Source organism: Dipodomys ordii, unplaced genomic scaffold (assembly GCF_000151885.1).
Source record: "Dipodomys ordii isolate 6190 unplaced genomic scaffold, Dord_2.0 Scaffold45, whole genome shotgun sequence".
Classification (NCBI taxonomy): Eukaryota; Metazoa; Chordata; class Mammalia; order Rodentia; family Heteromyidae; genus Dipodomys; species Dipodomys ordii.
Genome location: NW_012267261.1, coordinates 145,171 through 169,685, shown reverse-complemented (window position 1 = coordinate 169,685; position 24,515 = coordinate 145,171). Strand labels below are relative to the sequence as shown.

General features: G+C 40.4%; 1 protein-coding gene and 1 long non-coding RNA gene across 2 annotated transcripts; one reads left to right on the top strand and one right to left on the bottom strand.

Annotated features, from left to right (window-relative positions):
* The first annotated feature begins 2,671 nt into the window (after window positions 1-2,671).
* Window positions 2,672-7,088, top strand: Rtp2 (receptor (chemosensory) transporter protein 2). Its single transcript, XM_013019403.1, has 2 exons — window positions 2,672-2,835; window positions 6,578-7,088. Exons 1-2 carry the CDS (start codon window positions 2,672-2,674, stop codon window positions 7,086-7,088), a joined length of 675 nt encoding a protein of 224 aa, XP_012874857.1.
* Window positions 7,089-11,062: 3,974 nt separating this feature from the next.
* On the bottom strand, window positions 11,063-23,142 carry LOC105987966. Its single transcript, XR_001175181.1, has 3 exons — window positions 23,037-23,142; window positions 11,174-11,179; window positions 11,063-11,074 (listed from the first exon to the last, which is right to left on the bottom strand). It is a non-coding gene; the product is annotated as an uncharacterized LOC105987966 (long non-coding RNA).
* Between the last annotated feature and the right edge of the window lie 1,373 nt (window positions 23,143-24,515).

Genomic DNA, 24,515 nt, shown 5'->3' with positions numbered 1-24,515 from the left:
CTCAGAGCCACAGAGTGGAGCTTGGACCACGCTGCCTTTGAGTGCTGCTGCTGTGGCGGGAGAAGCCTTCCTAACAGCTCCTGTAAAGGCTTCCCCAGGAGACCTTAAGTTTGTCTGTAGCAGCTTCTATTCTTTGACATGTGGAGAGACGGGGAAGGCAGCACACAGCTCCTGTTCCCACCTAGGATCTGTTTCTTGACCACTAACTTATTTTATTCAATCTTTTATTTTTGGTGTTTGTTATTCTGTGCAAACAGCTTATTTCCATCAGCAATAATGGTCAGCATGGGCAGGGATTCTTCTCAAGACTGGACTGGGGAAGAGGGAAATATATTCTGTCAAGAACTTGTATTGAAATCTCTGGGGTGAAAACCCCAGATGATTTTATTTTTCCTGATTCTTCATTACTTTGTTGCTTTATGCTCCAAAATTGATGTGTCTCATAACTTTCCAACAAGAAAAATTTAAATATTACTTTACAAAGAGAAGTAGTTATCAATCCACAGTCCAGATTGGAGAAGAGTAGCCAACTTTGAAGAATATGGGCAGACAGTATTTTATATTTTATTTATTTTAATTACTAGCCAGATTAAAAATAAGGCAGCCTTGCTGGACAATGGTGACTCATATCTGTAATCCTACCAACTAAGAAAGCTGAGATCTGAGGATCATGGTTCAAAGCCAACTGGGGCAGGAAAATTTATGACACTCATTTCTGATTAGACAGCAAAAAGTCAGAAGTGGAGCTGTGCCCCAAATGGTAGAGCTCTAGCTATGAGCATAAAAGCTAAGGGGCAGCACCCTGGCCCTGAGTTCAAACCTCACTCTCTACCCCCCCCACACACACAAATTAGAAAAAAAATAAGGTGGCCCTCATTAATTAAACTGTCACTCAGGAACTTGTGGGTTCTGGAGCAGCTCGTGCCATTCCCAGAACTTTAAGGGAGTCATATCCATTGATGGTATCATAATAAAATCTTATTCTGAGTGAAAACAATACTGGTGTACAAAATGTTGGATTATATTGGTCTCAGCTCCCAGGGTTCCTACTCTAAATTAAACCCGAGAGTAAACCTAAGGGGATTGCATCATTAGAGAGAAACAAAGCATAACAAAGCAAATAAACCCTGACAAATCTCCTTCTTTTTGTCTTTCCCTCATTGCCAACTGTAGAAAGTATAGCACAGTATTTCTCAGTTGACATACAGCTCTAGGCCTGGCCAATGCCCCATTTAGCTTCACTCAGTTGCCAGGGAAGTCAAGGATCCTCCGCATCACCAGGCTGGTTGCTGAATTCTGAGTCTGCAGTGATAACATCAGCAGCTCAGTCCTGAGGCCTTAGACAAGTACTTTCATATTTCTGAGCCTTAGTTGTCTTCATGCCAAAAGATTTTGGTTAAAAAATGGAGAGCTCAATGAAGAAACCAAGTTTTTGACAAGATCACTTCTAGATCCTTCTGCTGGTGAGACTTGTCCTTTCTTAGGTCTTTGGCACAATGTTAGGAGAAATACTTCCTCATTCTCAAAGACAATTCAGTGACATTGTCCTTGACCTCACCCCATAGGAAATTTTCAAACCAAGTGACAAGTCCTGCTGCAAGATAACACTTTCGGTGTGTCTTCATATATCCAAGGGTCATTTTCCAGGTTGAGAAACCTCATAGCCATCGGGGCAGAACTAGGTAAGCAACCACATGCCTGGTCTTTTCTCTGCCTAAGATTGTCTCCACCAGGGAATTGCTCACTGAGGAGTATGCAAATTCTAGTCTCTAAAGTATCTAAATTAGGCAGCAGGAGCTGTGATACTCCATTGCCTGTTCTATAGTAGTTAGAGCAGCTCTGAGCAAACTGTATCTTCCAGCAGCAGCCTTAGCTACAGTGAAGACCCAGAACTGAACCTGAACTCTAAGAATTCTGTGAGTCTGAAATACTACGACTGTACTTCTCATAGGGAATTCAATTGCATTCCATCTCCCCAACTATTCTAAGATCTCCCCAGGAAAAGAGACCACGAGTTACTTCTCTCCAGCTCCCTGATTGAACACAATAATTTTGCAATAAATGAACAAATGGACATTTTTTGAAAGGTTCGAAAGTAATTCAGGGATGCGGTTATAGATGATGGTTGTACAAACCTGGTGTTCCCTGGTGTGCCTTGGATAGCTACAGAGCAAGCAGCTGTGCCTAGCACATGGAAAATGATGCCCATAGCACATTTGGAGTATGGGTGTAGCAGGTTCTACATCTCCTTGTCCTGTTTAACTTCCTAGGATGACATGGAGAAGGCCAGGGAGAACGGTGGGGTGGAGTTGGACCACTGGCTAGCCCTTACATCACAGAGATCTCTAGAGGCCCAGGGTATTTTCTCACTCCCCCACTGGCTCTGAGCCTCTCATGCTGTGTACTCCACTTAGGCAACCTTGTCTCTTCAGCTTAGCTTAAGACCTGGCCTTTCCCCTGGGGGCTTCTCTCCTCCCCAGCCCTGAATGTTGCTTGCCAGGGCACCTGCCTGGATGTCATAGCAACAGGTTCCAGGGTAACAAAGGTAGAAGCTGAGTTCTGTGGATGGGGATTTTCACACTAGAGAAACTGCACTGCCCGGTACCTATCTGGGTTCTTTCTGGGTTCTCACTCAGGCAGGGTACAGATTTCTACTTTTGCTGTCAGGACCATGTCTACCAGCCTGACGACTTGTGAGTGGAAGAAGGTCTTCTATGAGAAGATGGAAATAGCAAAGCCAGCGGACAGCTGGGAACTCATCATTGACCCCAACCTCAAACCCAACGAACTGGCTCCTGGCTGGAAGCAGTATCTGGAGCAACATGCCTCAGGGAGGTGAGAGGCCCTGTGGAAGAGGGTTACACAAAGAGCCCCTGGGTCACAGCCCTGGGGTACCTTCTAAAGAAGGACAGAGCCTGGGCTTGCAGTCAGTCCCCCTCTGTGTCAGCCCTGGGAGAACAGAGAAAATACTGCCAGGAGAGTCACAGATGCCTAACCATGGTTCTAACCATGGCTGTTTTGTACACTCCTATGCAAGCCTGGCCAAGTTATATTCCATCTTTGGTCTTAGTCTTCCACATTCAGCAATGAGCTTTTGTTGTCATTCATGTTCCTACCATCTCTTGAAAGCAGGTGGACCTGTGCTCTGGGTCTGGGGTTTTTTGTTCAGTTAAAGGAAACTTGAGTTGAACACAAAAAGCTTGAGTCACCTCCTGTGAGCCAGAAAATATTTGTCAACTTGGCTATGCCCCTTTCCCTATTTGGCTCTCAGGTCAAACCTTGCAAAATGAGGGGCTGGTCCTGGACTATCACTCAAAGCTCTTTCACTTCTATTAGCTGTGACTAAAAGGCTTAGCTTTAAGCAGGGCCTCCCTTTTGTCCTTAGGCCCAGAGCCCCCTATTTTTTAGGGGCTCTATACCTTCCAGCATTCAAGGTGATTTTTTTTGATTTTTTTAATTTTATTGTTAAGATGCTGTACAGAAGGGTTACATTTACATGAGTAAGGTAATGAGTATATTTCTTGTTGGACATAGTTACCCCCCTCCTTTGATTTTCCTACTATCTACCCCCCAACTTCTCCCCATGCTGAAGTTGCAAAGATCATTTTCAATGTAGTGTCTTGTGAGTATCGCCAGGGGATCTTGAGGATCACATGCTTCACCGTCTGAGCTGTGATTTGGGACTGAGACCAGGGCATTCCTGACCCAAACTGCCTCAGGCTCATCTGCAAGACCTCCACAGTCCTTTGGGGGCCTTTGGCCTTAAGAGAAGTTGATAAGCAGTTGTATTTTGGAAGGTGGGTAACACTTGGATATGGAGTCTGAGTTGTTTACATATGTATGTACATGTAGCCTCTCATGAGGCAGAATGGTGCTGAGGATGGGAACAGAAGGAGACAGGTTATGGGTGGGGAGCTTATGTTGTGCTCTTTCTTGTTTCAAGACCTGAAAACATTAGATTCAACCCTTTTTGATAAATGGCAGAGAACAGCTGATTGACTCAAATTAGTTCAAGAAGCATCTGTTTAGCACCTGCTAAGAGCTGGGTACTGGCTGTATCTAGCTGTATGTACAACAGCTCTCTCACTCTCTGTGTTCTAGTCCCACTAGTGTGTGTGTGTGTGTGTGTGTGTGTGTGTGTGTGTGTGTAAGCAGTGTTGGGATTGAACTCAGGGCTTTGAAATTACTAGGCAGGACTTTGAAATTACTAGGCAGGAGGGTCTACCAACTGAGAGACACCTCCAGTCTCTTTTTGTGCATTGATTACTTTTGAAGTGGAGTTCAACTTCATACCTGGGCTTCAATCCTCCTACTTGTGCTTTCCCATGCCACTGGAGATGACAGTCATGCGCCACTGCACCCAACCAGTGGCTTCCCCCAAAGCAGGGATAACAATCACAAGCTACTACAACTCATCTGTTGGTTGAGATGGAGTTTCACAAATGACTTTGTAGTCTGGGCTGGCCTGGAACTGACATCCCATTCTTTCCTTACTAAGTAGCTATGATTACATGTTTTAACCACTTTACTCAGATTATAGTGATTTTTTAATTTCTAGCTTACGCAGGTCTGAAGTTTTCAAATTTACAATCTGAAATCTGACTTTCAAAAAAGGAAGTAGGTCTGCACTGATTTATTTTAAAAGATGCAGAAGCTGAAAACATGAAGCATCTAAGCCACTTGAGTGTGGGGGGTAAAATGAGTTTTAGCATCTATGAACTCCACGTGACATTAAGTGAGAGACATAGTGAAGGGCAGAGAAGGATTTACTACATGGAAAAAGTATGCCATGAGAGAAAGCACTTCAGTACATCTACAGCCATCCTTGGAGGCAGTAGGGGCAGTGTATACAGACAAAACACTCCCAGTCAGAAACATGCTCAGAGATGGTCAGAGGTGAATGGAATTGGCTCAGAGATGGTCTGACAGATCACTGTATCAAGATTGGTTAGTTGAGGCTTTGTTATAACAAACACTGGCAAGTAGTCAGGTCTCTTGTCCACTTCTTCTTGGCTTTCGAGATGACTGCAAAGTAACCACAGGAAATAACGGCTCAGAGAAGTAGACATAGATACAAAATGGAAGAGTCTAGAATGCTTAGCTTTAATTTTGCTCTTAGTATTTGTGAGTCCACATCACTTCTCAGAAAAACAAAACAAAAAACAAAAAACCCAGCAACCACAACAGATCCCAAAACCCAACCACAAAAGCCATCTTTTAGGCATATCTTACAGGGGCTTCAGTGCTTTGGGGACTGAGCTCCAGAGGCTACTGGCTCCTCTTGCCTCAGGTTCTAGGTGGCCAGTAACTCTTGGCTCCCCGCTGGCCTCAAGTAGGACTTCAGCGTGATTACTGTGCTCATTCAGTACACAGATTCATTGTCTTTAATAAGCCTTCAATGTTAATGAACGGTGCCCTATAAACTATCCCGTCAGGGGGATGGGGAAAAGGACCCATTCTGGCTCAGAACCAGTTAGGCTCCTCTGACACGGGTGGTGTTGGTATTGCTCTGAGTTCACATTGGTGGTGGCTTCCAGGGGTCAGGAGTTGGCTACTCTATTTCTCAGCCTGGGCTGAGTAGTACTTGACATACAACAGGTACAGAGAGATGCCTGTCAGACTGACACAAGTTCTTTAGATATCTTTCAAAATCACTGGGCCTGAAATGAACAGTGATAAGGGCAGAATCAGCCCAGTGGGCATTTTGAAGTGTGAAGCCTTTGTAATAGGTCCCTGGAAGAGGTTAATCTCCAGAATAGAGGAGGGAGCTGCCATAGTAATGCGAGCTCTGTACTGAAGGTGTCAGAGGTTGGGGAGTAGGGCTTGGCTAGATGAGCCCCAAGCCACCTCCCCACAGGCTTAGAGACTAGAGCTCAAGGGAAGTTAGACAACACTGCATGTGTGTATGTAAGTGGATGTTTTGTGACAGGAGTGGCGAGAATAGGGACCTGAAGCCACTTTTCCCATCCTGTCTACAGGGCTGGAGTGGAATCTAGGGATGAGCTGTTCATTGTGGGGAGAGTGTTCATTGGGGACCATACTTGGTAGACCCTATCTTGTTCGGTTTATGTACACCTGCCCATCAGTCTTGACCATAGTCTAAGGATCTACAGTGTGCTGGGGTCTGTGCTTGGCATCTCTTCTCCTCAGAAAAAGTGATGAGTCTGATAGTGCATTTCATTCCCCTCCCCTATTCAGAACCACAGCAGGTCTGCGCAGGCCACTGCATTTCTCAGATGAGAAAAGAGGCTTAGAGATGGGGAGTGACCTGTGTAGCATCCAGGTGCAAACCTTGCATGTGTGAGGCTTTCAATGCTGAGGCTGCAGGAAGGCATGCTAATGCTAAGCACTGCTGCTTGCCAGGTTGCTCCAGGGCCAGGCTTCTGGGGAGGCTGCTCTGGTCCCAAGAGCATTCACCAGTAGCAGTCAGCCTTGGAGCACTAATGAACTCAAAGAGTGGTAAAAAATTGACTTCTATTTCCAGGCTTAGGTATATATTCCTTTCCTTTCTGGGCTCCTCAGGGCAGGTGATTACTGGGAGACTCACCTTTTCTATTCCACCTTTACCTCTCTGCAGGTTCCACTGCTCCTGGTGCTGGCACACCTGGCAGTCAGCCAGCGTGGTCATCCTCTTCCACATGTACCTGGACCGCACCCAGCGGATGGGCTCCGTGCGCATGCGTGTCTTCAAGCAGTTGTGCTACCAGTGTGGCACGGCGCGGCTGGACGAGTCAAGCATGCTGGAAGAGAACATTGAAGGGCTGGTGGACAACCTCATCACTAGCCTGCGTGAGCAGTGCTATGATGAGGATGGAGGCCAGTACCGCATCCACGTGGCCAGCCGCCCAGACAGCGGATCACACCGCAGTGAGTTCTGCGAGGCCTGCCAGGAGGGCATTGTGCACTGGAAGCCCAGCGAGAAGCTGCTGGAGGAGGAGGCCACTTATACCTCGGATGCTTCCAAGCTGAAAGCCCAGGGCGGCTTGAGCTACAACTTCTTCTCTCTTCGCTGGGGCCTCCTCTGGGGCTCCCTCTGCCTGCTCATTGTCTACTTTCAGTTTTCATTCCGAGGCTCTGCCTTTCTGTAGTGAAGGTAGTCAGGAACAGGGAAGGCGGGGATACGGGTTGAGAATTACAAAGACTCAGTCTGCTACACATTCAATATATGTTCCCTTGACTATTCAGCTACTGTTGCTGGCATCAGTTTATTCCTCTGTAAATGAGGGATCCTTCCATTAAATTACACAGTGATTAGGAGAAAGAGAAAGGGTCTAATAGAGGTTTTGGAGCTTGCTAGGTTTAGAGTTGGTACCATGTCCACAGGAAGCGTCCTTCTTTTTCCTCCCCCAGATCTATCTCTACAATCCTCCTTTTGCCTTATTTTTATATCCAACACATTGTTAAGACTTCTCTGGGTCCTTTCTGCACCATGCCTCACTCTCATGCTTACCATCAGTTCTGACTGTCATGTTATAGCTCCCCTTGGAGACAGCACTGATTTGTATCCTGTGCTTAAGGACAAAGTCACTAGATTCCCCTTCTGGAAAGTCTTCTTTTACTATCTTGAAATGCTCATGTTTTGCTTTACTGCTAGCTAGGGTCCACTTGGTTTTGATTGTTTAGAGTCACCATCTGATGTAGTAATCATTGGCCATATGGGCCTATTTCAATTTAGTTAAAATATAGTAAGATTGTATTCTTCAGATTGTATCCCTCCCTTTAGAATTCTTTGTAATGCTGGTTTAGTGATCATGAATTCCTCTTTAGTTTGTCATGGAGGGTTTTGGTTTCAGCACCTAATTTCTTCATATACAATCTGAAGAAAACAATCAAAATCAAAGAAACACATCAGACAAAAATCACCAAAAGATCAATTTAGTAAACACAGGAAGAGGGGAAAAAATGAAATACAAGAAATTGAGAAAATGTCAGAAAACATGACCCTAAACATTAATGGATTCAATTCTCCAATCAAAAGAAGAATAGCAAATTGGATTAAAAAAAAAAACAAGTTCCATCCAATGTATGCATTCTGTATTGGGTCATTTTTTAACTGATTAAAGCTTTCATTAATTATGGTATGTCTTTTAATGTATTACCTGTATGTCATATTTATTGAATAAATAAAAGATATTAATCTCTGATCTTAGATAAAAGAATTCAGATAAGGATATCTGCACAAAATAACATACCCTCAAATATAAAGAACCATCAAGAACGTCATAAAGGCAGTCAAACTAACTTATAATAGAAAATAGCCCTATGGCAAAAAAAAAGTAAGTAGAAGCACAATTCCAAACATAGGGTCTTTTCTCCACCACCCCGCAAACCTGCCCCTCCTCAAAAAAATTTTTCCCAACAATTCTTAATATGATCCAAAAAGAAAAGAAAAAAAATAAAATGAAATAAACTGTTTCTCAGTCATGTCAGGCTGAGTTGGGCTGGTGGAGTGTGTACTTGTGCAGGATCATTGATTAACTGGGGAACATAGCAATCAAGTGCCTACCCCTTCCTCCCACCAAGGACTACCACTCCATGCTTTAGTCACCCTTAGAGTCTCAAGGGGACAGGAGGTACAGGACTGAGGTAAGTGGCACCAGCCAGCATTGCTTACTGTAATTGAAGTTTGTGGGTCTTGAGGTAGACTGCCCAATTTATGTTGAAGATCATGTCTCAGAGGATCAGTAGAGCCTGGGGCACTGGAGGTGAGAGCTGTGAGTACATGTGAGCCTAGAAGTTAAAATGAGGTCTGCAGAAAATTCCAGAAGAAAAACATGTTCAATTTCTTTTCCACTAACTTACTTATCTCAATTTAAATAGAATGATCTGTTTCAACTTTCCATGCTCCCTATGTATTGTCTTATTGTCTTCAAAATCCAGTTTCTCAAAGGTCAAGGATTATCTCCACCTCTTTTCTCTTTCTTGATCTACAGAACTCTTATTTGTATATTCCTAAAATTGCCTCCTTGTATTCTTCTGCTAAGCCATTGGCTACTTTTTAGTCTATATTGTATGTGATGTATTTGCTACATTTCATGCTCATTCTTAAAGACTGTATGACAGCACTTGCTGCTCATTTTTACCTTTATTATCTATGGGTAACTTTCTCTTATTCACCCCTTAGATGCTGAGGTTCCCAGGAAATTCTCGTCTACTGTTTCCTCCCCCTCAGTAACATAATAGTCTCTACTCACATTTTTACCACATATAAGCTTCAAGTTTTTCTGAGACAGTCTTGCTATGGTCTTGAACACTCAATTCTCTTCCCACCCTCCTCTTGAGGGCTAAAGTTCCTGGTCTTTATGGCTCTTCTGAGTAGTCCTACTGAACTCCAGACTTACACACTAATTAAACCACTGGGACTACTCTTTAAATGTAGTATGCCGAATCAGTTTTCCCATCAAAATCTGCTTAGAAGTGCCAATATTATTCCTTAGTCTTCTTCATTTCCTTACTCTACTGGATGATTACCATGTCATGTCTTCTCAAGAGTCTGAGGCTGCCGAGCGCTGGTGGCTCACGCCTCTAATCCTAGCTACTCAGGAGGCTGAGATCTGAGGATCGCGGTTCAAAGCCAGCCCGGGCAGGAAAGACTGTGAGACTCCTATCTCCAATAAACCACCAGAAAACTGGAAGTGTCACTGTAGCTCAAGTGGTAGAGCGCTTGGCTTGAGCTGAAGAGCTGAGGGACAGCGCCCAGGCCCAGAGTTCAAGCCCCACGACCGACAAAAAAAAAAGAAAAAAGAGTCTGAGGCTGATCTTTCTCTCTTTCCTTCCTATTTACTGTGCTGCCTAAATCAGTCATTTACTGTCTCTTGCCTTAGCAACTGTTTTAATAATCTTTGTATGTATAACCTCTCCCCTTAAAATATACACTTGGCCACTCTCTGGGGTTCTTTACTAATAATCAGATAGGACCTACACATTCCCTTTCTTATTAGAATCAACTAGAGTATCTTTCTGCTAAGGAATGAAATAGTTACCTTAGCCAGGTACACTTCATTTCCCAGATGGTATACGGTAATCCAGAATCCTTTTGACTGTATAACTTGATCCTGTCCCCAGAATCAAGCCAATACTCTTCTGTGATTCCGTCTCCCTGAGACTCTGGGGCCAACTTCTTTGCAAAATTTTCTTTCCATCTAGACTTTGAGCACTAGCTCCCCTGTAAAGCCTTCTTTCACAGCCATGGACAATGGCAGGGTCTTAACTTAAAAAGAACACATTTGCTACTGTTTGTTTGCTCATGTCTGTCCATCACTGCCAGCTTTCATCTTTCTGTCCTGGTACCAGGCACCAAGTAACTTTAGTCAGATGCAATTGTTTCCTACCTAGTTCAACACTCCTGCCCAGAATGTGTATTTTTCATGTATTATAATTCCCCCAATATGGATAGGAAGGAAATCTTGATTGTTTCTTTTTTTTGGGGGAGTATGGTCGTGGGGCCTGAACTCTTGAGCCACAGCGCCATTGCTGGCTTTTTTTTTCCTGCTTATGTGGTGCGGAGGAATCGAACCCAGGGCCTCATGCATGCAAGGCAAGCACTCTACCACTGAGCCACCTTCCCAATCCCTTGATTATTTCTAAATGAATATGTTTTTCACTTTCATGTTTACTTCCTCCTCAATAGCAAACCATGATTTAGACAATGTAATTATTCACAGTTACAGATGACAGGAAACTGATTTGATGAATCCTGTAAGGCTTACAAGAAAGCTAGTAGTTGTAAATGTGGTTTGGAAGCCCAGACTGCCAAAAAATGAAGAACTAAGACATGTAATGATGCTCACAGTTCAAGGACCATGTCAAGGACCATGGCATATTGCCAAGGGGGCAGAATCAACTCACTAACATCTGGACAACAGATGGGCTTCAGGTCAGCAACTGAACATCTGAAAGTCTAGAAATAGAGATGTTGGAGAAGTGTGCATCATTTGCCTGCTAGAATTACAGAAGTTTCAGAGGGACTGCTCATGGGCACCTGGTGCAGGATGATCCAGTGCCCAAGTACCTTTGTGGCTATAAAATGGAATGTGACACCTTACTTCTTATGGCTTCTAATTTTCTTGTTTCTCTATGTATCCTGTAACTGCCTCTGTGGTGTTGGTGTCAGAAAAAGGCAGTGTTTGCTATCTCCCCTGTGCATCTTTCTGTTCATTATCTAGCAGTGCACGTTTAGCTTTTACTGATTTCTTGGTTAGTTACTGCTGGAAATAATGGTAAGCTATACAAAGGAATTTGTGCTGGAATTTCAGAAATCTGGGTACCAGTCCAACAATACAGTGGGATGAGCCAAATCATTGCCATCCTTGGAAAAACAGGGAAAGGAGTATGTTCTCAGGAATACAGTTGTATTCTGTTGTGCATTTTTATTTACAATTCAACATTTACATGCTTAGCTCTAGATTGATATACTTAGTTCAAAGATAAGTAGAAATAGTTCCTAATTTGGAGCTACTGCAGTGGGTGGGGAGTCTTAATTATGCTAGTCAGTGTTGTACTTGCATTGGGGACACCCTGACCATAGTGGGGACAGGTACTAGGTTCCCTAGGAGAAGTCATGAGTGAATATATTTGGAAGGATCTGTAAAAGTAGGCCTAAAAGCCTTTGCTGAGCTAAAAGGGAGCTGGGCACATTCCATGCCAAGGGATGAAAAATAAAAGACCCAGAAACAAAGTTTATTTCATGTTCAGGAAACAGAAATTAAGCAACTGCCAGAAGAAGGCAGGAGGATGAAGGGAAGGAAAAGGGGTTTTCAAAAATCCCCATATAAAGCTGGGAGTGGTGGCTCACCCCTGTAATCCTAGCTATTCAGAAGGCTGAGATCTGAAGCTCACGGTTCAAAGCCAGCCAAAGCAGGAAAGTTCATGAGACTCTTTGCCGGTCGTGGGGCTTGAACTCTGGGCCTGGGTGCTGTCCCTCAGCTCTTCAGCTCAAGGCTAGCACTCTACCACTTGAGCCACAGTGCCACTTCTGGCTTTTTTTGCTTATGTGGTGCTGAGGAATTGAACTCAGGGCCTCATGTATGCAAGGCAAGCACTCTACTACTGAGCCACCTTCCTAGCCCCCATGAGACTCTATCTCCAAAAAAAAACACAAGAAAACCAGAAGTGGTGTTATGGCTCAAGAGGTAGAGCGTTAGCCTTGAGCTGAAGAGCTGAGGAGCAATGCCCAGGCTTAGAGTTCAAGCCCCATGACTGACCAAAAAACAAAAAATCCCCATATAGTCTCAGTGTGTTTTAACCATTTGTATTCTTTTCATCCTGAGAACTATCTGTTCAGCTCATTTCTCCATTAGATTAGGCAATTTTCTCACTCTCTTTCTTTCTTTTTTCTTTCCTTTCTTTTCCTTCCTTTTCTTCCTTTCTCTTTTGTGCTGGTCCTGGGATTTGAACACTCTACATATTCTGAATATTATTTCTTTTGTTGACTGATGATAGCTGGTAAAGACTTTTTCCCATTCTGTAGTTTTGTCTCTGATTCTGGCAATTAGTGCTGATATGCAGAAACTTACAATTTAAGTCTAGTTTGTCAATTCTTGTTCTTATTTTCTGGGAAATTGGACTCATTCAGAAAATAGTTACCTAGTGTCTATAAGTTTCAGTTATGTTTTCCTGTAGTAGTTACAAAAAAAATCAGATACTGATTTTTGATCCATTTGGAGTTGAGTGTGTGTGTGTGTGTGTGTGTGTGTGTGTGTCTGATAGTCTTGGGGGCTTGAACTCATCTGTGAGTTTTCTATTAAAGGCTGATGCTTTACCACCTCTTGAACCACAGCTACATTTCCAGCTTTGTTTGTGTAGTTAATTGGATAGAAAAGTCTTACAAGCTTTACTGTCTGGTCTGGCTTTGAGCTGTAATCCTCAGATCTCAGGCTCCGAGCAACTAGAATTACAGGTGTGAGCAATCAGTATACAGCTTTGGATTTTTTTTTTTTACAAGGTGAGAGGTAGGGTATTGATTTCAATACTGGAATTGATAAACTCAAGGCCTTTTCCCTCTATCCTTTTGTATTCAAAACTTAGAATATATCAGTGCAATGTCTTCTGGAATTTATTGTTGCAGAGAAAAATCAGGTATTAACCTGACCCTTTCCCCTTTTATATTGCCTAATGTAATAGAAAAAACTCATTGATGTAGAAGCCTAATGGATCTTGTACGGTTGCTAAGGGAAATTCTAGGGAATTTGTAAGCTCTTTTTGGTGGGGCTTGTTTACTTTTTGTTTTGTTACTTCTTGTAGCAATTTTGTTCTTGTGGGAAGAGAGGGTGTTTACTCTTGAGGTTGTTTAAATTGTTTATGTGTTTGAGCAATAGTTTTTGTTTAAAATGTGCTTAATGGCTTTCCCCTGCTGACTTTTATTGAAGAGTTATCTTACAGATTATATAATGTGCCTTCAAATTATTTAGAGAAAATAAAGGGATAATAAAACTGCTTGAGCTCACTATCGTTTTTTGTTTTGTTTTGTTTTGTTTTTACTGGAAGAAAGAGCTTGTTGCTAAAGGAGATGAGGACACAGAGGGGACCTACTGTGATGCTGCTTTCCTCCACAGGAAGATGGCAAAAAGGGTTTTATTTCCCGACCAGGTTTTGCTGTAGGTCACCTTATAGAGGTATTGCTTCTTTCATTGACTTGTACAAAGACCTTTAGCAGCTCGGTTTAAATGTCATGAAGACTCAATCTGGAAAATAATGCTGTGACCAGGTGCAACTTGTCCAAGGAACCAGTCCATTTCAAGAAGAAGGATGGAGATATATTCCCCTCAACCACTGTTACTCTCTATACACCCTCATCTCTAGTCCTTTTGTAGGAAATGGGGGAAGGATAGGGAGGAGGAATCAATGCCTTTTTCCTGTTTTACACTCAGTACAACACACAGCTTCTATGTCACAACTTTGGTTCCTTTTGGTCACTAAAATGAAGGGATTTCTCTCTACCAACCATCAGTCAGTTCTTTTGATATAAGAGATCCTTCAATGGACAAGTTGAGTGTCTTCTGATTGCAGTTAATCCTGACTCTGTCTATCAGGGGGCTGTGTTAGATCCTACAAGTCAAGGACTCATAAGAATACCCTTATCTCAGATGTTGGGGACCATGCTTCTGATAACCAGTTACACATTAGGGTTTACATAACTATTTGGACTTTAATTTATTTGCTATAGTGGCTCCCAAGACTCAGAGAAATACTTTACTTATGTTTATTTCTTTATTGCAAAGTATATTACAAAAGATACAGATGAAGAGCTACATAGAAGAGATCATAGTGGTGCTTTCCTATTTTCTCCTGTTACATCTCTCTCCAGGAACCTGCATGGATTCAGCTATCTGGAGACCTTCTATATCCTATTTATTTTATTTATTTTTTAATAAGCTTCATGGAGGCCTCATTATGATGACATGATTGATTAAATCACTGGCCACTGATAGTCATTTTAAACCTCATCCTTTCTTACCTTCCTAGAGGTTGAAGACTGGGGCTGAAAGTCACAACCATTGAATCATGCCAAGGCTTTTTCAGTGAACAATCACTACCTTGAAGTTCTTAGAGGCCCAGCTACTAGTCCTCTCATTAGTATACTGGACAGTCCTGCTGGTATTGGTAACTCATACTGTAAGCTCAGCTAGGAAACAGACATCAGGGGAGATCCTGCTTCATAGCCAACCCACGAAGGAAAGTCTGTAAATTCCATCCCCAATTAATCACAAAAATCTTACCTGGAGGTGTAGTTCAAGTCATAGAATACCAATTATAAGCATCCTGTTTTCAAGCTCATGTATCAATATTCTTATCATTTCATATATTCAAGGATTTTAGAAGTATGCCAGAAAATAAAGAGGAACATCAACTATACATAGCTATTGCAAAAGCCTGCTAGAGTAGAAGAAGTGATGTTTTCTACTTAGTCTGAAAGAGAAATTTTAGATTAGTTTATAAATTTATCATGACTGCCACTGTATCATTTCCCAACATTAGAGACATGTTGCTATTGGTCTTCAGTGGTTTCTAGAAAACAGCTCTCTTTCAATTTTTTTTTTTTTTTTTGCTAGTCCTGGGGCTTGAACTCAGGGCCTGGGCACTGTCCCTGAGCTTCTTTTGCTCAAGGCTAGCACTCTAACACTTGAGCCACAGCGCCACTTCTGGCTTTTTCTGTTTATGTGGTACCAAGGATTGAATCCAGGGCTTCATGTATGTGAGGCAAGCACTTTACCACTAAAGCCACATTCCCAACCCTCTTTTTATTTTGCATGTCTTTGATTATGTCACTAGAAAATTTGGAAAGTTTGGGAGATTTAGGGAGTAAGTAATAGACTGTGTTCACTATTTAAAAAAGAAGTTATTCTTTTAATGTCCTTTTAAAACTACCTTAAATAAATTAATTTAAACCTTGAATTAGAACAAGGTTATTTAGAAGCAAATAAATGATCCAGAATTGGAGACATGTTAAGTGATCTTTAAATAATTATATCATTAAAATTAGTATTGTGTATTCATAAATCAGTACCAGTAAAGTGTTCCTTTCCTTGCTACAGCAGGCTATATGCTGTTTCTTAATTCCACTGTTTCTTTTCCCCAAGTAACAGGATTGCAGCTGGTCACATGGCCTTACAGAATGGATTACTTAAACTAGACTTTTATAGCTAGCTGTGGTAATACCACTAAGTTCTGGCCAATTACACAGTAGTTATATGTATTAAGGAGAAATGTCTTAAAGGGTATCATTTAAGTAGATGAGTGACATTAAAAAATTATATACTATGATCAAACAGGATTCATTCCAGGGATGCAAAGCTGGTTCAATATATAAAAATCAATTAATGTAATTCAACACATCAATAGGAGCAAGGACAAGAAGCATATGATCATCTCAATAGATTTAGGAAAAGCATTTGAGAAAATACAACACATGGGGCTGGGAAGGTGGCTTAGTGGTAGAACTCTTGCCTTGCATGGCCCTGGGTTCAATTCCTCAGCACCACATAAGCAAAAAGAAAAAAGCTGGAAGTGCCGCTGTGGCCCAAGTGGTAGAGCGCTAGCCTTGAGCTGAAGAGACGAAGGACAGCTCCAGCCCCAGAGTTCAGGCCCCACAACCATCACATCACCACCACCACCAACAACAAAAAGATAATAAAAAATATTTAAAAAAAAGAAAATACAACACACCTGTATGATGAAAGCTCTGGAGAAATAGGGATCCATGGAATACTCTTCCATATATTCAATGCAATTCTTATCAATATCCCAAATGAAAGAGAAAAAGCAACCCCAAAATTTGTATGGAATAATAAAAGACCCCAAATAGCAAAAACAATCTGCAGGAAGAACAGTTCTGGAGGAATATCAACACCAAACTTCAAACTCTATTACAAAGCTGTAGTAATAAAAACAACTTGGTACTGGCACAAGAATAGGCCTGAGGACCAATAGAACTGAAATAGAACTGAAGATCTAGAAATGAACCCTTAGACCTGGCCACATAAACTTTGATAAGGGAGCCAAAAAAAAAAAAAAAAACAAATCAGGATGGAAGACAGCCTCTTCAATAAATGGTGCTGGCAGAATTGGCTATATATGTGTAGAAAACTGTAGTTAGATCCTTATATATCACTTGCACCAGAATAAATTCCAAATGGATCAAAGACCTCGAGGTAAAAGCAGATACCCTGAAAATATTTCAGGAGGGAATAGGGAAAACACTAGGACTCCTTGGCACAAGTCAAACTTTCTTAATGAAGACTCAGAAACACAACAAATCAAAGAAATGTTGGATAAATGGGATTGCATTAAACTGCAGAGCTTCTGCATGGCAAAGGACATATCTAGCAAGATAAATAAAAAACCCATAGATTGAGAAGATATTCACTAGGGATACAATGGACAAGAGCCTCCTATCTAAAATATAATTAGAGCTCAAAAAATCAAATCCCCCCAAAAACAAATCCTCAAAGAAACACCATTAGAAGTGGGCTAAAGACTTAAAGAGAGACTTCTCTGAAGAAGAAATTAGAATGGCCAACAGACACATGAAGAAATGTTCAACATCTCTGGGCATAAAAAAAATGCAAATCAGAACAACATTGAGATTCTACCTTACCCCAGTTAGAATGGCCATTATCAAGAAATCCAGTAACAACAGATGTTGGTGGGGATGTGGCCAAAAGGGGACACTACTATGCTGTTGGTGGGAGTGTAAACTCACTCAACCACTCTGGAAAGTAGTATGGAGGTTCCTCAAAAGACTCCACATAGAGCTCCTCTATAACCCAGCAATCTCACTCCTGGGCATTTACTCAAATGACCACAACCAGGGCCATACTAAAGCTACCAGCACAACTATGTTCACTGCAGCATTACTGACCATAGCTAAGATATGGAACCAACCCAGATGCCCCAGGAGATGAATGGATGAAGAAGATATGGTATATATACACATAATGGTGTTCTATGTTTCATTAGAGAATGACATTGCCTCATTCATAAGGAAATGGAAAGATCTGGAAAAATTAAGCAAGCTAGGCCCAAAGAAACATAAGATTCATGGTTTCCCTCATTCGTAATAACTAGAACATGTCTATGATATTCTTAGCTGAGGATCACAATAACCCAATTACTAAGTGCATACTACCAGATAAAATGAAACATCAAAATGAACTCTAAGAATTGGGAAGAAAAGGTTCCCTGTATGCAGTTATTTCTTTTTCTTTCTGTTTTAGTTGTCTGTATACTTTATCATGTAGATAAGCTTATCTGATCTGTGAAAGGGAAAGGGAATCACAGAAACAGCTGGACAAAGGATGAATGCAACAACAGACTATGTTGGAAATGAACTTTACAACTTGGTATGAGGGAGGGATAACTGTAGAAAAAATGTAGTCATTATCTTACTTATGTAACAAACTGTGATCCTTAAATTTCCATCTCCTGAGTAGCTAGGATTATTATTATTTTGGGAATACATCAGTTCCCATAGGTAATGGTCACTTTTCTTACACTCTTCAAAATTTTATCTATTTTTCTATTGTGCTGCCAGCTTAGAGCATGAGATCAAGACAAAATAGCAGAGAAACAAGACAGAAGTTACCGTTGCACCTAATGTAACTAAGTGCCTTAGCATCCCTACACTATCAAGCTGGCATTTTATTCAAGATAAAAACAAGCTTCTTTGCTTGAAAAGTTGTGTTTTGCTCTTGTTTTTGTCACTTGGGTTGGCTCTAACTACAACTGATTCATCAGGCTCTTTTTCCAGGTCATCAATTTGTCAATGGAGCTGAAGTCACATAGCATAGTATGCTGTTTCCTAAGTCCTCCGTGATTTCAAACATACTGGCCTCCAAGCTTAGAATTCTCTGGTTTCCATCCTTCAGTAAAATCTTATTTGTTCCTATCCTTAAAATCTAAAAACAAGAAGCTGTCTCTGACAACTTTAGACAGAATGAAAGACATAAGAACCTCATATAGCGCCTTCTGACAAACTCTCTCTTGAGCCTGGGCCTGGTGAATTTATCTTTCTTGATGCCAAGCAGCATTTTACATTTATCTTTACAATCCTTTCTGGTGTATTTATTTCAGAGTCTCAGTGCTCAATATATTTCAGTATTTTCTTACTATTTTCTTCTTATACTATTTGCATGCTGGTAAGAATTATGTGTTCATAATTTTTTACACTTTTTTCTTGAAGCACTACCTCCATGCCAATTTTTTTAGCTTTATTTGTTTGTGAAAGACATAAAGTTGGAAATGTCCTTGATGTAGCAAGTACAGTTTGATAGGAAGAGATGGGCAGGGATGTGCTGTAGACAGATGGAACCCCATGAGCAGTATAATGGCTTCAAGTGTGTGGATCACTTTAGGAGAATGGTAGGTGTGTATACTCTTTCTGAAGACCGGAGCATCCATGGGAAATAAGACAATTGATGTAACTTCTTTGAACACCTAATTTACAGTTTAACAAAATGAATACCAGGAAACTGTAGGTGGGGAGTGGTAAAAGGGGAAGGGATAAACAAATGGAGATAGAAAGCTGGTCAAATACTGTCTAAAATTCAGCATATATATGTGAAAATGGATACTGTATCCTTTGCAGGGAATTAAATAGGCCCCAAAATAGTGCTAAATGAATTAAGTCAGGCTCAGAGATATAAGCAGCACATGTTTTCTTTCATGTAGATAGATGCAAATTATATCAAAGTATGTGCATATATACAATACAAGCTCACTAAAGTCTTCTAGACTCAGTGGGGGACTCTAAAGGTGTAACTCCTCTGAAGAATTAATGAACAGTTTAACAAATAACACCAAGAATCAAATATCCTTTCTTGGTGAGGGGAGCCAAGCGAAGGAGGGCAGATGAATAGAGGAGAAATGGTGGCCAAATATAGTCATTTTATTAAATATATTTATATAAAAATGGAACTACATAATTTGAGGGTATTGACAGGGCCAGGACAGATGAGGGAGAAGATGCATTGTACTCATATGGTGACAAATTGATTTGAAACCCTTTTGCACAATTACTTAAAAGAAAACTAATGAATTCAGTTCTTCTACCAAAAGATGTAACGTAACATGTTATTCTATACATGTTATCTACGAGAGACATAAACACTTCCTTAAAACAAAAGGCTGAAAAACTAAACTTGTAAGCAAATGATTCCTCTAAACAAATGATTCCTCTAAACAAATACAAATACAAATACAAAAATACAAATAATATAAATATAAAATCTAAAAATATAAATGTTTATAAGTATAAATATATTTGTATATAAATATATGTATATAATATATATAAATATAAAATATAAAAATCAAAATAAAAAATGTAAGAAATAAAGATCATTTCATATTAATAAAATAAACTTTTTATAGGAAGAAATAACATTTCTTTTAGCATTTCACCCAATGCTTGGAAATCCAACTTTGTCAAATAAGCACTATTGGCCTTAAAAGCACAAATAGCCCAACACTGATGGCTAATGCCTGTAATCTTAGCTACTTAGAAGGCTGAGATCTGAGGACTGCTATTCAGAGCCAGCCCAGGAGGTAAAGTCCATGAGATTTTTATCTCTAACCACCAGAAAACTGGAAGTGGCACTATAGCTCAAAGTGCTACAGCTCTAGCCTTGAGTGGAAAAAGCTTAGGGACAGTGCCCAGGCCTTGAGTTCAAGCTCCATGACCAACAAAAAATGAAAACTAAAACACATATAGACCCCAGCAAAATGATACTTTGAGACTTCAACATCTACTTTTACTTTTATCATTGTAAGTGAAAATTCAGCAAAGAAGCTTCAGATTTAAATCCACCATTTGGTTCTATCAGATATGTACAGAGGTTTTCATCAGCAACTGCACAATGCACAGTTTTCCAGCAGTAATGGAACATTCTAAAAAAAAGGATCATATTCTATATTATAAAACAAGTCTCAGGAAATTTAAGAAAATAGAAATAACCTGAAATATTCTATCAGACATAATGTAATAAAAATTAGAATCTAATAAAAGAAACCAGAGAAAATATTCAAACTCATGGAGACTGAACACTTTGTTGAATGACCTGTAGATTGTCAAAGAAATGAGAGGAAATGTAAAAGTTCCTAGAATCTAATAAAAATAAAACAGAACATAACAGAAATTTTGGGGTACAGCAAAGGCAGTTCTAAATGGAAAGGTTATAGCCATAATGCTTACATCAGTATAATAAAGAGGTCTCAAACCAGTAAAAATAATAAAGGTTAAAGCAGACATAAATGAACTAGAGTTTAAAAAATGTACAAAAAGAATCAATAAAACAAAAAGTTCTTAAAAACAACAACAGAATAGGTCCTTAGCAAATTGGACCAAAAGTGACATCATCTGATTAAGTATAACTGAGATTAAAATGTGATAGAAGAACAATATGAGTGAAATTTAAACTGTCATAAAAAATTCCTTGGAAGCTTTATTCAAACAGATTGAAAATTATGGTACAAATAGTTGCATTCCTAGATAACTTTAAGGTACTAAAACTAACCCAAGAAGATATAAACCATTCTAGAAGAATTATGAGAAGCAATGTACCAATAAATGTACCAATAAAGGAAAATACCTTTAACACAATTAATACCTTCAAAGAACAACAAACATCAACTCCCCAAACTTGCTATAATGAAATACAGTGTGAGGAATTACTATCAAAGAAACAAGAATTATACTGACCCCAAAACTGTACCAAGACTGAACAAAAAGAACTAGAGACCAATCTTTTAGAACAGAGAGGCAAAATTCCTTAGTAAAGTATTGGCTAACTAAATTCAACAATAAAAAATTTCACTAAAAATTTTTGGTTTCATTCCAGAGAAGCAAGGATGGTTTAATATACAAAAATCTATGAATGTAATACAACACATTAATAGACCCAAGGAGAAAAATTCCATGATGATATTCACAATAAATGCAGATAAAAATTTTAACAAATCTAACATCTTTTTATGATAAAAACTCTTGAAAAGCTAGGAATTGAAGATGCCGGAACATATAACAAGTTATCTATGTCAATCCTTCAGCAACATCATACTTAATAGTACAAAACTAAAACCATTTTCTTTCAAACTGAGAAAAAGACAAAAAAATTTTCACTAATTTTCAGTATAATTCTGGAATTCCGATCCACAGCAATAAAACAGGACAATAACAGGTAAGGGTTTCAAACAGGGAAAATAATTCAGACTATCTCTATTTACAGATGTTATGATCTTAAATCAAAATTACCCTAGATACTGCACCACCAAGCTTCTACAATTATTAAGTACCATTAGTAAATTATCAGTATATAAAATTAACCTACAAAATTTAAAAACTCTTCTGTATGCCAACGATATCAAATAGAAAAATCAGGAAGACAATTCCCTTTTAAGTGTATTGTATACACTCAAAAAATATCTAGAAATGCCCACTCCTCTTCAATATAGTTCTGGAATCCTTAGCCAGAGCAATAAGGCAAGAAAAGGACAATTAAAGGAATCCACATAGGGAAGGAAGAAATTAAATTATCTCTATATGCAGATATCTTTTTTATTTTTGTCATAGGGCCTGAACTCTATGCCTGGGTGCTTGTCCCTCAGCTCTTCAGCTCAAGGCTAGCGCTCTACCACTTGAGCCACAGCGCCACTTCCAGCCTTTTCTGCTTATGCGGTGCTGAGGAATTGAACCCAGGGCCTCATGCATACAAGGCTGATGCACTCTACCACTGAGCCACCTTCCCAGCCCTATAGATATCTTATACCTAAACGACCCCAAAACTCCACTCCCAAACTCCTAGAACTTACAAATCATGTTGGCAAAGTAGCAGGACAAAATTAACCCACAAAAATCAGTTGTATATAAATCAATAATGTACAAGCAGAAAAGGAAATCAGAGAAACAACCCCATTCACAATAACCTCAAAAAAAATACCTAGAAACTAACCTAACCAAAGATGTAAAGGACCTACTTAAAAACTATAAAAATCTAAAGAAAGAAATCAAAGAGGATACCAGGAAATGGATGGACCTTCCATGCTCAGGGATAGGTAGAATCAATGTCACGAAAATGGTCATACTGCCAAATGATATACTAAGCCAATGCAATTCCCATCAAAATCCGAATGACCTTTCTTTACTGAAATAGAGAAAACAATTAAAAAATTCATGTGGAACAAAAAAGACCTAGAATAGGTAAAGCAATTCTAGGCAAAAGAAACAATGCAGGAGGTATTATGAGATCAGATTTCAAGCTCTACTATATAGCCATAATAACAAAAACAACTTGGTATTGGCAGAAAAATAGACCTGAAGATCAATGGAATAGATTAGAAGATCCAGAAATAAAACCACATACTTATAGTCAGCTGATATTTGACAAAGGAACCAAAGACATACATTGGAAAAAACACACTCTTCAACTATTGGTGCTAGGAAAACTAACCAGCCACATGCAGAATGAAGGGTTAACTCTATTTTTGAGGCAGTGACCATTTCTTGCTTGTTTAAGCAAATTCTGTGAGCAAACCTAGACCACCAATTAGCAACACATGGTGGTGATCCAAACACCTGGTTATTTGCCTTTATAAGCCCTACAAATCTTTAGCTCGGGGCTCTCCTCCTAGGCTCCGCTGTGTCGGAGTGTAGGAGGCCTGAGCTGCAGGCTTGCTTTTGCATTTCGGAACATCTGACTCTTGGTGGTCTTCTTGGTGGGGGTCCTGCGATGTGGGTACTACATCCAAAGACCCCCCAAGACCTCAGACTCCAAAGGTAAAACAGCGCTGTCAAATTTGTCTTGTCCTGTCCTTTGTCTGTTTTACTTTCGTTTTCCTTTGTGAGGACAGCTGCTCCAATTCGTATTGTGTAAAGGGTTGTCGAAGCAGATGCACTTGCACCACAACCCTGGAGGAACTGGGAGACGTCCCAGATTCTCTTGTGTGTGTGTGGGGGGGGGGGAAAGGGGTGTCCTTGGAACCCCGCTGTGAGAATTGTGGGGCAAGGATCTTTGGAACCCCACCGTGAGAATTGTGGGGTGTGGGGAGGTTCAGTGTTGGGCTGGAACTGACCTAAAGGGCTTCCTAACAGAGGCCCAACTCGCTCACTGTGGGTCCGCTCCTTCTGTTTCCTTGTTACAGGAATCAGCAGACCAATTTGGGAGATCTCCACTTCGTAAGCTTTTTTAACTGTCAGGCCTGCATGTTTTGTTTGTCTACTACCCGTTTATTGTTTTTTGGTCTGTACAACTGACGGGACTAGAAACCATGGGCAACACTCCATCTAGCCCCCTAGACTTACAAAAAGAAACTAAGAAAGAGGAAAAGAAGAGCTCACACCAACTCCTTTTTTTTTGGGGGGGGTCCCGTTGTGGGGCCTGAACTCTGGGCCTGGGTGCTGTCCCTCAGCTCTTCAGCTCAAGGCTAGTGCTTTACCACTTGAGCCACAGCGCCACTTCCTGCTTTTTTTCTTTTTGCTTATGTGGTGCTGAGGAATCAAACCCAGGGCCTCATGCATGCAAGGCAAGAGCTCTACCACTGAGCCACCTTCCCAGCCCCTCCTCCAACTCTTCAATGAAATGGAAAGAGAAAGTTCACTACCGAACACATTCTATGAAGCCATCATAACTCTCATCCCAAAACCAGGCAGGAACTCATCAAAGAAAGAGAACTATAGACCCATTTCTTCGATGAACATTGATGCACAACTTCTCAACAAAATTTTGGCCAATCGACTTCAACAATCCATCCAAAAAATCATATACCACAATCAAACAAGATTCATTTCAGGGATGCAAAGCTGGCTCAATATATGCAAATCAATTAATATAATTCATCACATCAACAGGAGCAAGGATAAGAACCACATAGTTATCTCTATAGATGAAGAAAAAGCACTTGACAAGATCCAACACCCCTTTATGATGAAGGTCTTGGAAAAATTAGGAATCCAGGGAACATTCCTCAATACAATAAAGGCTGTACATGACAAACCTACAGCCAGCATTATACTTAATGGTGAA

Excerpts from the sequence above, each read along its gene's own strand:
- Rtp2 (XM_013019403.1), top strand. The coding sequence starts at position 2,672 with ATGTCTACCAGCCTGACGACTTGTGAGTGGAAGAAGGTCTTCTATGAG. Across the intron at positions 2,836-6,577 it reads GAGCAACATGCCTCAGGGAG|GTTCCACTGCTCCTGGTGCT; the intron begins GTGAGAGGCCCT and ends ACCTCTCTGCAG.